This window comes from Arachis ipaensis, chromosome B5, assembly GCF_059453495.1.
Source record: "Arachis ipaensis isolate K30076 ecotype BB chromosome B5, ASM5945349v1, whole genome shotgun sequence".
NCBI lineage: Eukaryota > Viridiplantae > Streptophyta > Magnoliopsida > Fabales > Fabaceae > Arachis > Arachis ipaensis.
The window spans coordinates 154,602,176-154,616,113 of record NC_142440.1 but is presented as its reverse complement, the minus strand read 5'-3'; the positions used below and the strand labels follow the sequence as shown (position 1 = coordinate 154,616,113).

At 32.3% G+C, this 13,938-nt stretch overlaps 1 protein-coding gene across 1 annotated transcript; it reads left to right on the top strand.

Moving 5' to 3' along the window:
* The first annotated feature begins 8 nt into the window (after positions 1–8).
* LOC107641428 (disease resistance protein Roq1-like) lies at positions 9–5,168 on the top strand. The gene is made up of 5 exons (XM_088488315.1): positions 9–489; positions 1,474–2,578; positions 2,767–3,054; positions 3,155–4,099; positions 4,476–5,168. The coding sequence occupies exons 1-5, from the start codon at positions 26–28 to the stop codon at positions 5,166–5,168; spliced, it is 3,495 nt and encodes a 1,164-aa protein (XP_088344441.1). The 5' UTR covers positions 9–25.
* Positions 5,169–13,938: the final 8,770 nt, after the last annotated feature.

Below are 13,938 nucleotides of genomic sequence, written 5' to 3'. Positions count from 1 at the left end.
CAGCGAGGTATTACTATCATCGTTCATGGCTGATTGGACTTACGATGTGTTCTTGAGTTTCAGAGGCAAAGATATTCGGCAACGGTTCATTGGCCATCTCTACAAAGCTCTTTGCCGGAGGGGATTCCACACCTTCATTGATGACGTGGAGATCGAGCGAGGAGAGGATATCACACGCTCACTTCTCACTGCAGTTGAAGACTCCATGATTGCAATTCCGGTGTTCTCGGAAAACTATGCAACTTCAAGTTTCTGCTTGGACGAACTGGTTAACATCATGGAGTGTGCCAAGACTAAGGGGCAGATTGTTTTGCCGGTGTTCTATGACGTGGATCCTTCCGATGTGCGAAATCTGAGGGGGAGTTTTGGTGAAGCAATGGAGAAACATGAGGAGAGGATGAACCTCGAGGAAGATAAAGAGAGGTTGGAGAAATGGAAGATGGCTTTTATGCAAGCTGCTAATCTTTCTGGATTTCATTTTAAACTTGGGTACCTTGCTTTATTTCTATGCAATACTTGAGATTTTGTTCATCTCTTTTATAACGATCAATAAACATGCATCATTTATGAATATTTAAAATGAGTAAGGCTGTGTTAGACCAAACAAAGCAGAATTGTGCCACATTTCAATGTATAACGTTTTTTTCATCCAACTAATCAACTCTACCTAATGATATAAAAAAGTTTAATTATTTTGTTAGTTTTTATAGTTTTAACAAATTTATAATTAGATTCATATATATATTTTTTAATTGAATCTCTATACTGCTTTTAATTTTGTAATTAGGTCTTTAAAAAATATTAGAGTTAAGAAAATATTTCTTCGTAGATTGAAGATACTCACAAGGTAAAAACTCATGTGAAGTCGACTTTACGTGAAGTTGATACCTGAAAGCCGTTAGATGAAAATTTAGTCAAATCAGTCAAATCATTTAACAGCTCTCAAATATCAACTTCACGTGAAGTCGACTACACCTGAGTTTTCACCTGCTCACAATTAGGTCTTTGATCATATTTTTGTTGGGAAGAGTATTCTGATAATTTTAATATTTTTGACTCAAAAAGGACTTAATTATAAAATTAAAAAGAGTATAGAAGCTCAATTGAAAGGAAAAAAAGTATAAAAATTTAATTGTGAATTTAATAAATTATAAGGACTAACAGAATAATTAAAAAATAAAAAACTTTGTTCAAAACTGTTCTTATATTTCTTATTTTTGCCTTTCGTTCTGGTAAATTTTTATTTTATTACATCGGAGTTTAACGATTATGTTGGTATTTACTAACAATAGAATCTAAAATAAAATATTTTAGATTCCAAAAATGAAAAGATACTAAAATTAAAGCTTACTTAAAAGTAAGATTAAATAGCAAAAGACATGCATAGAATCTATTTATCAAACCATGGCATAACATGAAACGATTTGAATTGTGATGCATGTGTTGGTTAACCTTAGCATGTTGACTGCACAGGGCCGAAGCTGAATGCGAGTTTACTGAGAAGATTGTGAAAATAGTCTCCAAATGGATTCATCACACTTGTTTATATGTTTCAGATCAAGTAGTTGGACTAGAATCTCAGATTCCAGAACTGAACTTACTTTTGGATGTTGAATCCAGTGACAGAGTCCACATGGTAGGGATTCATGGCATTGGCGGAATAGGTAAAACAACTCTTGCTCGCGCCGTCTACAATTCCATTGCTGACTCATTTGAAGGTGTATGTTTTCTTGGTAATGTGAGAGAAAATTCAATAACACATGGCTTAGTATATCTCCAACAAATGCTGCTTTCAAAGTTAGTTGGTGATGAAAGAGATGTTAAGTTAGGTGATGTCAGTGAAGGAAAGAAGGTGATAGAGCGTAGGCTCAATCGAAAGAAGGTTCTGTTGATTGTTGATGATGTCGATAGATTAGAGCAGTTAAAAGCAGTTGCAGGGGACTCTGTTTGGTTTGGTTCTGGTAGTAGAATCATTGTAACAACTCGAAACAAAGGCTTGTTAACGAGTCATGGAATTGTAAGAACATATGAAGTAGGGAAGTTAAATGATAAAGAAGCTCTTGATTTACTTAGATGGAATGTTTTCAAAACAAGAGAGGTTGATCCAAGTTACTCATACATTTTGAACAGAACGGTTGCTTTTGCTTCTGGCTTGCCACTTGCATTGGAAGTAATAGGGGCTAATTTGTTTGGTAAGAGTAAAGATGAGTGGGAATCTGCTTTGGATCAGTATAAAAGAAGTCCTAAGAGAGAGATTCAAGAGATTCTTAAAGTGAGTTTTGATGGATTGGAGGAGGAAGAGAAGAAGATCTTTCTTGACATTGCTTGTTTCTTTAATGGATATAGATCCAAGTATGTTGAGGAGATACTGCGTGCTCATCACGGCTTTTGCCCCAAGAACAGCATGCGAGTTTTGATTGATAAGTCTTTGGTGAAGATTGAAGATGATAAAGTGATGTTACATGATTTGATTCAAGATATGGGTAGAGAAATTGTCCGACAAGAATCGGAAGAGCCTCGAGGGCGTAGCAGGATTTGGAACTTTGAGGATGCAAAACGTGTTTTGGAACAAGACAAGGTAAGTTGGATTCTCTTTTACAATGCTCAAATTGGTTCATGAAAGATTATGTATGACTTAAATTGACTTACGTGTGATCTTTGAAGAATCATTTTGAGTATTAACTCTTATTTTTCCTTTAATTCTTTAAATGATATGTTAAGGTCATTATCTATCTAAAGTTGTTTGGTGCTTTTATGGGCTAGCAGGGTAGCCATAAAATTGAAATGATAAAGCTAGCATTCCCCAAAGCTGATGAAAAACTTAATTGGGATGGTGTAGCATTCATGAAGATGAATAATCTCAGAACAATTGTTATTAATAAAGGTGACTTTTCAGACAGTCCCAAACATCTTCCAAATAGTTTGAAAGTGCTTAAATGGCGAGGATATCCTTCACAAATTTTCCCATTTGATTTTTATCCAAAGGAAATAGCCATATTGTGGTTACCAGATAGTTCCATATCATCACTCATTAGTTTCTTTCAGAAGCAAAAGGCAAGTACAATACAAAAAGTCTATTTTTTTTATAATCATGAACATTAATTTATCCATTTTAAGCTTATTTATTTGATTTATATTACTTTTTCTTTGGCAGAAGTTCATGAATTTGAGAGTTTTGAATTTCAGCAATTGCCAGCACCTAGAACAAATACCTGATTTATCTGTTGCCCCACATTTGGAAGAATTGTCTTTTTGTTGGTGTAAGAACTTAACTGAAGTTCATAAATCAGTTGGGTTGCTAAATAAACTTAGAATGTTGGATGCAAAGGGTTGTTGCAAGCTTAGGAGTTTTCCAGACCTTATGTTGCCTTCTCTCGAGAAACTCCGCCTTTCGTCTTGTTCAAGTCTTAAGAGTTTTCCAGAAATATTAGGGAAGATGGAAAGTTTAACACAACTTGAGTTAGAATACACTCCAATAAAAGAATTCCCACCTTCAATTCGTTATATTACTAGGCTTGAAAGATTAGAATTGTGGAACTCTAAGATTGTTCTGTTGCCAAGTAGCATTTTTCTGATGAAAGAGCTTAAGTGCTTGAGAATTCGAAACTGTGATGGTTTGCTGTTACATTCACAAGAGAAAGTTGAGGAGCAAATAAGCTCAGTTGTGTTTTCCAATCAGCAACACTTTGATTTCAGAAACTGCAATGTATCAAATGAGTTTCTTCAAAGGAGTGTTCCTTGGTTAGTCAATGTGAAAGAGCTGAATCTATCATCCAACAGTTTCACAATTCTTCCTGCATGCATTGAAGGATGTACCTTCTTGAAGGTACTTATTTTGGATTATTGTGGGAATCTTCGAGAAGTCGGAGGGATTCCACCAAACATTGAAAAATTCTCTGCAAGAAGATGCATATCCTTAAAAAGTTTGGACCTCACTCTCCTATCATGCACCAAAGATTGTTACTTTCTGAAGGAACTCATTTTGGATGGTTGTGAGAATCTTGAGGAAATAAGGGGCATTCCACCTAGCATAGAAGTTTTGCATGCACCAAGCTCTACCTTGTTGACTTCCTCTTCTAGGAGCATGTTTTCTAACCAGGTTACTCTAAACCCCAAATTCTAAAAACTTTATAAAATATTTAGACTTGATATAAGGACACATTTGTTGCCCCATCACAAATGATTTCTTGTGTTGTTTTGTTTTGATTGACATTTTCATTAGGTTGAGAGTTGTTAATGGTGGTGGTGGTGGTTTGTGATATAGGTAATAATGTCATTTTAGGAAAAGAATCCTCTAAATCAAGGAATTTAGTAATGAGAGAAAGTGAGTTTAGTTATTAATTTTGTAATTAACATCATGTGTGAGTCTTACTATCTTGATTTAAGGGCATTAGAAGCTCACTTTTTCTGTCATGTACTTAGTTATCAAATAAGTTAAAAAATTGTTGACCTTGCCGAATTCTTATGACAAGCAGGATTTACATGAGGATGCAAATGACAAGGAATCATGGCTGCCAATGCCAGGAACAAAAGTTCAGGAGTGGTTCAACTATTCTCGCCACGGATCATCAATTTCTTTCTGGTTTAGAAACAAGTTTCCAGCCATGTCACTCTTTGTGATTAATGAACTGAAAAAGACTTCATTTGAACCCAAGTTGACCATCAATGGTCATGAAATGCATATTTTTTCCTTATTCTCTCTACAAAAAGATCACATACTGATTCTAACTCTGGGTCCAAAACAAACTGAATTCAAAGATGAGGTAAACAATGTGATTTCTAAAGATGAATGGAATCATGTGGAGTTGTCTTCTGATCATGCAGTGCATGGAGTAGGTGGTGGAACTATATATGAGAGCATGATGCAAATTGGACTCCATGTATTCAAGCAATTTAGTAACATGGAAGATATAAGATTCACTGATCCGTTCTTGTTGGAAGAAGTTCATAGCTTGGAGGGTATTGGATATTCTCCTACACAATTTGTGCAAAGGCATCAAAATTTGACTTCATTGGAAACAAATGTGGAGCAAGAAATAGTATCTCATTCATTGCTTCCATCTCCATCATTCAGTGACAACTTGAATTGGGAGTCAAACACAATTGTTACGGAGCACAAAACTAACACAACTAGTGTCCAAGGTAAATATATGTGTGGCATTTCTTAATAATTAATGTGGCGAAAAACTACACATGATATAGTCTTATGAAATTTGTACCTGAGAACATTCATTTTCATAAATAAAAACTAGGACAAGATTGGCACCCTTGCAATACAAAATTATTTTTCTTGATCAACACATAAATTATTATTGTTTCATTAGCTATCTAAGTTGAACAAAAGGAAACAATTTAATTCCATTAACTTATTAATTAGAAGAAAATTTCAGTCTCGAGATACAAAATTTCAGTCTCTTTAGTATTTTTAAAAAGTGGAGATAAAGGTCGCTGGTGGAGAGATACAGACAAAAAGATTGAGACTGAGAGACAGAGACTAAGAGACAGAGATTGAAATAAATCTCAGTATTCTGTTTGGTGCAAAGTGAGTGGAGATAAAGGTCGCTGGTGGAGAGATACAGACAAAAAGACTGAGACTGAGAGACAGAGACTAAGAGACAGAGATTGAAATAAATCTCAGTATTCTGTTTGGTGCAAAGTGAGAGACAGAAATTGAAACAAGAAAGAAACTCTAATTTAATTTGTACAAAGAATAAAATTAGAATTAATTAATTGAAATGAGGATATTTTAGGTATAAAATGTTATTAAAGTTTCAGTCTTTATCTCTAAAAATTTTAGTCCCCTGTGTCTCTACTTTTTGGAGGTATTGAAATACTGAAATTTTAGGGATAGAGACAGAAATTTTAGTACCAATATCTGAACCAACAAATATGATACTGAGTCTCAGTCTCTCAGTCTCCCAGTCTCTATCTCAATACCTCAAAACAAACGCTACCAAAGAGAATTGAAATTTCTGGGATTGGAAACTGAAACTTTTAACATTTCTTTTCAAAAATACTCACACGTAACATTTAAATTTCAAATCTACCCTTCAATCTTCACATTTATTTTAAACTAAACATGATATTTAGACATAACTCAATTAAGTACATTTTATACCAAACACAATACAAAGACTTAATTTAGTCTATATCTTCCTTTTTTTGTCTCTCGGTCTCAGTCTCCCTTTTGGAGAAAGCATCTCCTAGAAAGCAAATTGAACTATTTTCAAAAGAGATTAATCTCTTTTCTTGATTCTTGGAATTTCTTTTGAAAATCCTAAAATCAAGGACATATGTTTTCTATCCTATTTTTTTATCAACTTCAATTGCTCTGTTTAACACTACATTGACTATAATACCCTATTCTATGCATTGACTAATCATTTCACATTCTTTTGTTTTGGATATACTCTAGCATATGAGGATAATCTAGCAAATGCTGTAGGAGAATCATATCAAACACCATCCATAGCTAACACAGAAAACGTTCATGACCCAATTCCCACCACTCCATCAAGTAGTGATAAAGATAGTGGACAGAAAATGTACACAGAAACTTGTAGCACCACTTTGCTAATAAAATTTGATGAGCCTTTGATAAATCAAGCTCCTCTAACTCAAGATGATAATGATGTGGAGATGGAAGCATTTTATGCTACTCTTGATGCTGAGACACATGATGATGTTCTTTCCCCGAATTCCGATGATGATCCAGCAACCACCACTGCTCCAAGCAAAGAAGCCAAGGAAGCATTGAAAACAGTACAAGACTTCATCACAAAGAATGATGCTTCAGTTTTGTTGGATGAAGAAAACTACAATGTCATGAAGAACAGTTTGCATTACCTATCCAATTTGTCTTCAAAAGATGGCATATCAGGAGAAGTTGAAACATTGGTATCAGAAGCTTCATGGTTGTTCAATTGTTGCAGTGTGGAATACATTGAATCATGTAGGAATATTGAGTCCACAGCATCAGAGCTACAAAGGGTTGATGAATTAGAAGCAGGATTGGAAGGAAACAAGAACAAGCACAGGGAGTTGAGGCAAAAGTTAGATTGGATGGAGAAAAGAAAGAAGGAGCTGGAAGAGGAAATGAATGCCATCAAAGCTAAGTTATGTGATTGTGAATCAGAAAAGAAGATTGTTGTTCAGAAAAAGAAAGATGTATTTGAAGAAGCAAAGACACTCAAAGCTCAAAGAGATGAGTGGAGGAAAAAAGTGCCACAATTGCGGCATCAACAGAGTATAGCAAAGAGTAATCATGCAAAATTCACAGGTGAATGGTCAAAACTAGGAGAAAAATTTCACACCATTGTTCTAGACTGAGAAACCTAGATTTGTGTACTTGAACTGCATGGATTGAAATAATCCTATTTGAATACTATAGTCTATAGGGCACTCAAATGTAGACACTTGTACAAGCTAAAATTTGAACATTGATTTACTACCATGTCTGAAGGATTTAAATTCTTATTTCTATTTGTGTTGAGGTTTTAAATGATCTAACTAGACTTGATTTGAGATCAATAAGAGTTAGATTTGATAAATTTATGTGTAGATTTAGTATTTGTTTGGTGTCATTAAGTTGATAAAATCTTTTTTTGATGAAAAAATAATTTTTTTTATTTTTTTAGCGTATTTAGTAAATTTTCAATAGAAAAGTAAAAATATTAGAAAAATAAAGTCTTTTTTGAGAAGATATAATTTATATTTTTTTTAAAAGATTTTTTTTTAAAAATATGTTTTTCACATAATAAATAAACAAACAAATTTTTTATATTTTTTTTTACCAAAAATAGGGAGATCCGAATCCGTAACCTTTTAAATGAATATGAAAAGACTATGTCATTTGAGCTATAATTCCTTAACAAATACTTTTATATTATTATACTCGAATATAATTGATAAATAAAAAATTTTTTTATATAAAATATTTAAATATAAAATTATTTTTATTTTTCTATAAATTCTTTTAAAAAAAAAAACTCAAATATATCTTTTCTAAGTTCTTATTCTTATTCTAATGGGGAGTTACTCTGTTTAATGATAGTGATGGTGTTGCTAATTAGATCCAATTTCACATTATGGTCCATTGACTCCATCGTCTACGATGAAGCAATAAAAAATCCACAAAGAACTTTGATGATATAATGCAAGTGTATCTGGGGACAGAACTCTGAGATATAGAGAAAAGAGGTAATTTGTGAACAAATTTGGAAAAAAATTGTTTTTTATATTCAAATGCACAAGTCAATTTTACATAGATCACTTGTACAAACTTGTTTAACAAATGGATGATGAAGTGGCTTGCTTTACTATGAAATGAAAACAGCAATCAAAGTTTAGCAAATCCACGCATAGTATAGAGTATTGAAATAAAATTTGGACATCAGAATTCGTAATCAAACAGGGTAAGGATTCAATACACATTGGGCAGAGGACTAGAGGTCCCATTTATCTATTATATAAAATAAAAAGGATAAAAAAAATTCGAACCTAAAACTTTTTCATTGAAATATTAAATATGATCAATTTTATGGTGGTTTGTTACTTGGTGTTTAACCTATTTTTTATAATAAATTTGAATATTTAAAGAGTATCAATTTGGTACTGAAAGATTTAGATCCAAATTATAATAAATTGGTGCTTGAAAAATGTTATTGGATAAAATGATTTTTAAAAAATTTTAAAATTTGACAAAAGTGATTATTTGTCATTTGACTTCATTTTTATTAACGGATAATACTAAGGTCCAGTTTATAAATAAATTAGTTTGTATTTGGGTTTTAAGTTATAGAAATATTTATTATTTTAAAGTTGTAATGTTTCGATAAATAACTTAAAAATACAATTTTTTTTACACAAAAAAAAAGATATTAAAATAACGATGATAACACGTACTTTTTAATATTGAATGTTGATTTTATGTCACTAAAATTACAATCGATTAGGCAATTGATTCTTTATTTGTTTTCTTATTAGTTTTATTTTTCTAGCGCTTTCAACATTTGATTTTTTTCACGTAATATCATTAGAAACTGGTTCTTCTATTTCACTTCAACCATAATGGTGTTCTTGTATGTGGTGAATAGTAACAAAATTCTAATTCACAATAATCTTGATGACAATGCCAAAAAAATTATTGTGTAATTAGTGTTTGCTATTTTATTGTGTATGATATGGTAGGTGAAAATAAAAAACAGATGTAAAATGTGTGCCAATGTATTTTGCTGTTTTTATTTTGTTTTACTCCTATTAGAACTTCCTCCTTCTTTATTGGGGTAAAAAACTAGCTATAACTAACTATAAAAATAATAACAAGTTATATAAAAATAAAATCACATGTGAAAAAATAAAATTAAAACTGAGGTTTTATACCACACACAATATTAAATACAAATTTAATAATAAAAATAAAGTGGTAAAATGATAAAAAAATACCTGAAAGGAATATAGGCAGTAGGTGATTCAGATGGAACATTTGTTGGTGGTGAACATTACGTAAAAATTATAGTAAAAGGTTAGTGCTTCTAGAAGATGAATCATTACATAAAAATACCTACGTGAAAATGATGGTAGAAGACCAATATTTTTAGTAAATAAAAAAAAGTAATTTTTGCTATTTCCAAACTGACTCTAAAATGACCAACAAATTTGATAAAAAATCTTGATAAAAAACCCAAAATAGTTCCTAACAATTACTTCAAAAGACAACGAGACCCTTAACAAAAAAATACCAATCCGGCTCCTAAGTTTTACTTTTATGGGACTAATTAGCCTCTGTGCCAAAAAAAAGTTAATGTTATTTTTTTTGGCACAGGAACTAATCAGTCCCAAAAAAAATCAGGGATCGGATTGGGTGTTTTTTTTAAGGTCTCGTTGTCCTTTCGAGATAATTGTTAAAGATTTAGATCTTCTAAAGTTTGAATTTTACTTTAGAGAATAAAGTGTGATCTTTCACCATTGATTTCATAAATGGGATCAAAAATAAATATGAAAGAGAAACTATTCAAAAGTAGAAGATCACACTTTCCTCTTTAAAGTGAAATTCAAACTTTAGAGGATCTAAATTCAATTGTCAAGGGTCGAGTAGGATATTTACTCTAAAATTTTTAATTTATCCTATAATGATCGAAAGTCTTTGTAGAGAAGGACTTTTGCTGAAGAGTTAGGGATGAATATGGAAGAGGATGGCTGAACATACGATGTCTTCGTCCAAGAATTACTATGACGAAATGATGTTCTGAAGTTAATAAAATATTTTCAGATTATGAAAGACGGAAATTTTGCCCATCCCATTAGGAAACAAGAGGGTTTAGCCAACAATAAATCAACTAATATCTTTAAATTATATTTTATATTAATTAATAATATTAATTATCATTAATTAGTGGTTATTAAATTTTTTTAAAAAAAAAGTATAAAACTAATGATTATTAATTGTCTTTTTTTACTCTAATTCATCTTTTATCATTTATTACGCAAACGCTAATTTTTTTTTCCGAAAAAAACTTCGAAACTCCAAATACAAAAACACCAAAACATAAGATAAAGAATCATCCAAATCTTAAGAAAAAAACATACAAAATATAGGAAAAAAATCATCCAAATCTTAAAAAAAAAACATAAAAAAAAATCATTCAAAACTAATAAAAAGAATTATCCAAAATGTAGAAAAGTGAAACATATAAAACAAGTTAAAAAAATCATTCAAAACCAAATAGGAGGAGGAGAAGAAGAGCTGCAGGGTGGCCGGCGACGACGTCTTAGACAGCGTTGCGAGGACAGTGGGGGGACTCGCGGTGGTGCGTTGCGACGAGTGGAGGAGTCTCACGGATCGAAGGAGTTGATTGCGCGTCGCAAATGGGGACCTGGTGGTGGTGGCTGTGTCGCGACAGATAGAGAGTTGTGGGGTACAAGTAGCGAGCGATGGGGAGTCGCGAGCGGCAAGGGTGCGTTGGGCAAGCGATAGGGAATCGCAATGGGACGCGAGAAGGGTGAAGTAAAAGCATGATGGTGGCTGTCTTTCCTGCGCGACAGCAGATGAGGTGGCAGAGAAGGATACAAGGACGACCGGCGATGGCGCACGAGGATGGTGCTGTAGTAACGCTAGCGGCGCGAGGACAAAACCGCGGTAGTGTGGGACATTGGAAAGAGGGATTAGGATTTGTGGTGAATGGTGAGTGGGAGTGAAAATAAATTAGGGTAAGTTTTGATTCAAAAATATTATTAATGTCAATTAATCAAATTTTGAATTTGAAAAAATAATTCAAAATTAATCAATTATTAATTGAGTTGTTCAATTCTTGGCTAGTAGACACTTAATTCTCTATACTTTTCCAAATTTTGCAACAGATGTTACTACTGTGAAATTATTTATAAATTACTTCTATGCCCATAAAGGAGAGAATGCTTCCAAGAATTTATGTAAAAAATTTTTTGAACTTTGAATATATCAATTTAACCACTTAGTTCATTATTAGAATTGAGGATTTGAGACTTTAGATTGGGATAAGTTTGGCCACAGCAAAGCAAGAATCTCCTTCTTGAGAAGATTATGTATTGTGTTCTTTTGGTCATCTAGTTCTCTAATGTCCCAAGCTTCTTTTTCTATTATTACTATTTTATCCTTTAATTTTATCAATATTTCTGCATTGCCCTTATTCCTCCTATCCAACCCTAACTCTAAATTACTAAACAACTTCCACTTTTCCTTATCATTGTCGCTATCGTGAGAATTGAAGTTGTTGCCATTGCCTTGGTCCAAATTCTGTACTCTTCCGTTCCATTCTACTTCAACTCTCCTCACCTTTTAATTTCGCACTTCGGGTTTTACATGTATAATTATAATTGTTTGGCTTTACGTCTATAATTATTTTGATATACGGTGCTTTGAACTTAGTTATACTTACAACGATTACTATCAAGGGATTTTAAATTGGTTTTAAAAATCAATTTATTAGAACTAAATATTTATCCTTGTTAAGCTCATTTTAATATACACATGAGACTATATGTTTTTATTATAAGTATGTTTGAAGAAGTTTTATATTATTTTAAAATATTTGATTTTATTCGAATATGTATTTTTGAAGCATTGAAGTATTTGTTGGTATTTATTTATTTTGAAATTATGAAATATGTTTGAAATGCCTTAAGACTGAGAAAATATGATTGAAAAAGTATTATTTGATTTGATTTGATACATTATATGTTTGAAGACTGAAGAATTTGTTATATTTGAAATTATATGTTTTGAATTGGTTTGGGAGGCTCATATTAAAAAACCGTAGTTAACGGCGGTTATGACGTTAACCTAGATGCATCTGGCTCAGACCTCAGCTAGCAGGGGCGTTGCTAGCCTAACATGTAGGCCACACGTTGGATCTGTTATTCCGTACGGACACACGAGAGGAAAGGGCTACCCTTAGAGGTGGAGCCGCCTAAGTGTAGACTATTTGATTTGATTTCTGTATGAGAACTCCCTTATTGATTCACTTATTTATATAAGTTATTATTTTCTAATTAAAAGTATTTTATTAATAATTTTTATATGGTCTCATGTGAATTATAGATGTACTGTCTAGTCACTGAGTTGCAAAATTCACTCTATTTTTCTAAAAATATTTTTCAGGAATAAATATTTGATTATGTGAGCATTTATATTCAAGGGTAATGATCTGCAATGGGTATTTGTTCTTGGTTGAGTTCTTAGACATCACCTTCTCCATATGTCACAGGAAGGATCCCTCTATATTTATTTATTTTATTTTTGTTAAAAATATATAATTATTCATTATAGAAACTGTAAATTTATCAAAAATATTTATAACATTTTTATTTATCTTATATTCGAATCTGTCAGGCTTGCTGAGGGAATATTTTTCTGAGCGCCAGTCACAGCTCATTTTGGACCGTGACAAAGTGGTATCAGAGCTTCGGTTTAATCTGTATAATATGGATCAAGTGTCCTATTGTAGGATCATAATTGTATAAACAGAAGCGCGCCTATTTGTATAAATTGTGGCACTATCAAAAGCCTATAGGAATGTCCTCTTTGTCCTCTATGTCATTGTTGTCTTCTGATTATTGAAATCATGCGTCCTCTGCCGCTTCTTACTACTCGTGTCCTTTTGTACTCAATCTTGACATATCCTTTGGTAGATCTTCTCGAGTGTGTTTTTGTAATGGTTTCAGCTTGGGTTCCGGTTCACGATTTCTCTCCTAGCTAGTTCTAATTTTCTCTGATTTTGTGAATGTTTGCTTTAATCTTCTTCATCTTCATGTTGTTTTCTATGGTTTCTGATTTCAAGATTTCATCTATTATCTAGAAGATTCGATATGTTTTTGTTGTGAGTTATTATCTTATTCTTCTTATTGAATAGTATTTGGATTTGTGGATTGTGGATTCACTTAGCTGCTGATTGAGATGCTTTGTTCTGGATTTCGATAAAACAAGTTTGTTCTTCTTATGTTGATGATCTTTGAAGTCAACATAATTTTGAACCACTCGTGATTCTTTCTTTCGAATTAAAATTTTAAAAACTGTTATTCGGTTGCTTAGGTCGAAGAACTATATGACGAATATATGCATGGAGTGTTATTCTTGTTTGCTAGATTGGAATTATAATTTTCTCTGTTTAGGTGTGGCAAAAAAAATTTTTATGATCTGTTAGTTGAATTGAAGATCTTTTCTGATCTGAAAGTTTGGTTGAACTTTTTTTTGTTTGATAATCTATTTTGCTATGACTTTGTTTGTTGAATGTGGCTTTCTTTTTAAGGACACTATTTCTTGTGGGAACCTTCAAGTTCTTCCCTTTTTAATCTTAGGGTTTCTTTGATTCTGAAATTTTTGGATTTCAATTTTTGACTCATTTTGCTTCTACTCCGTTACTGACAGCACTTCATATTTTTCATGGTAAAATGACTCAAAAT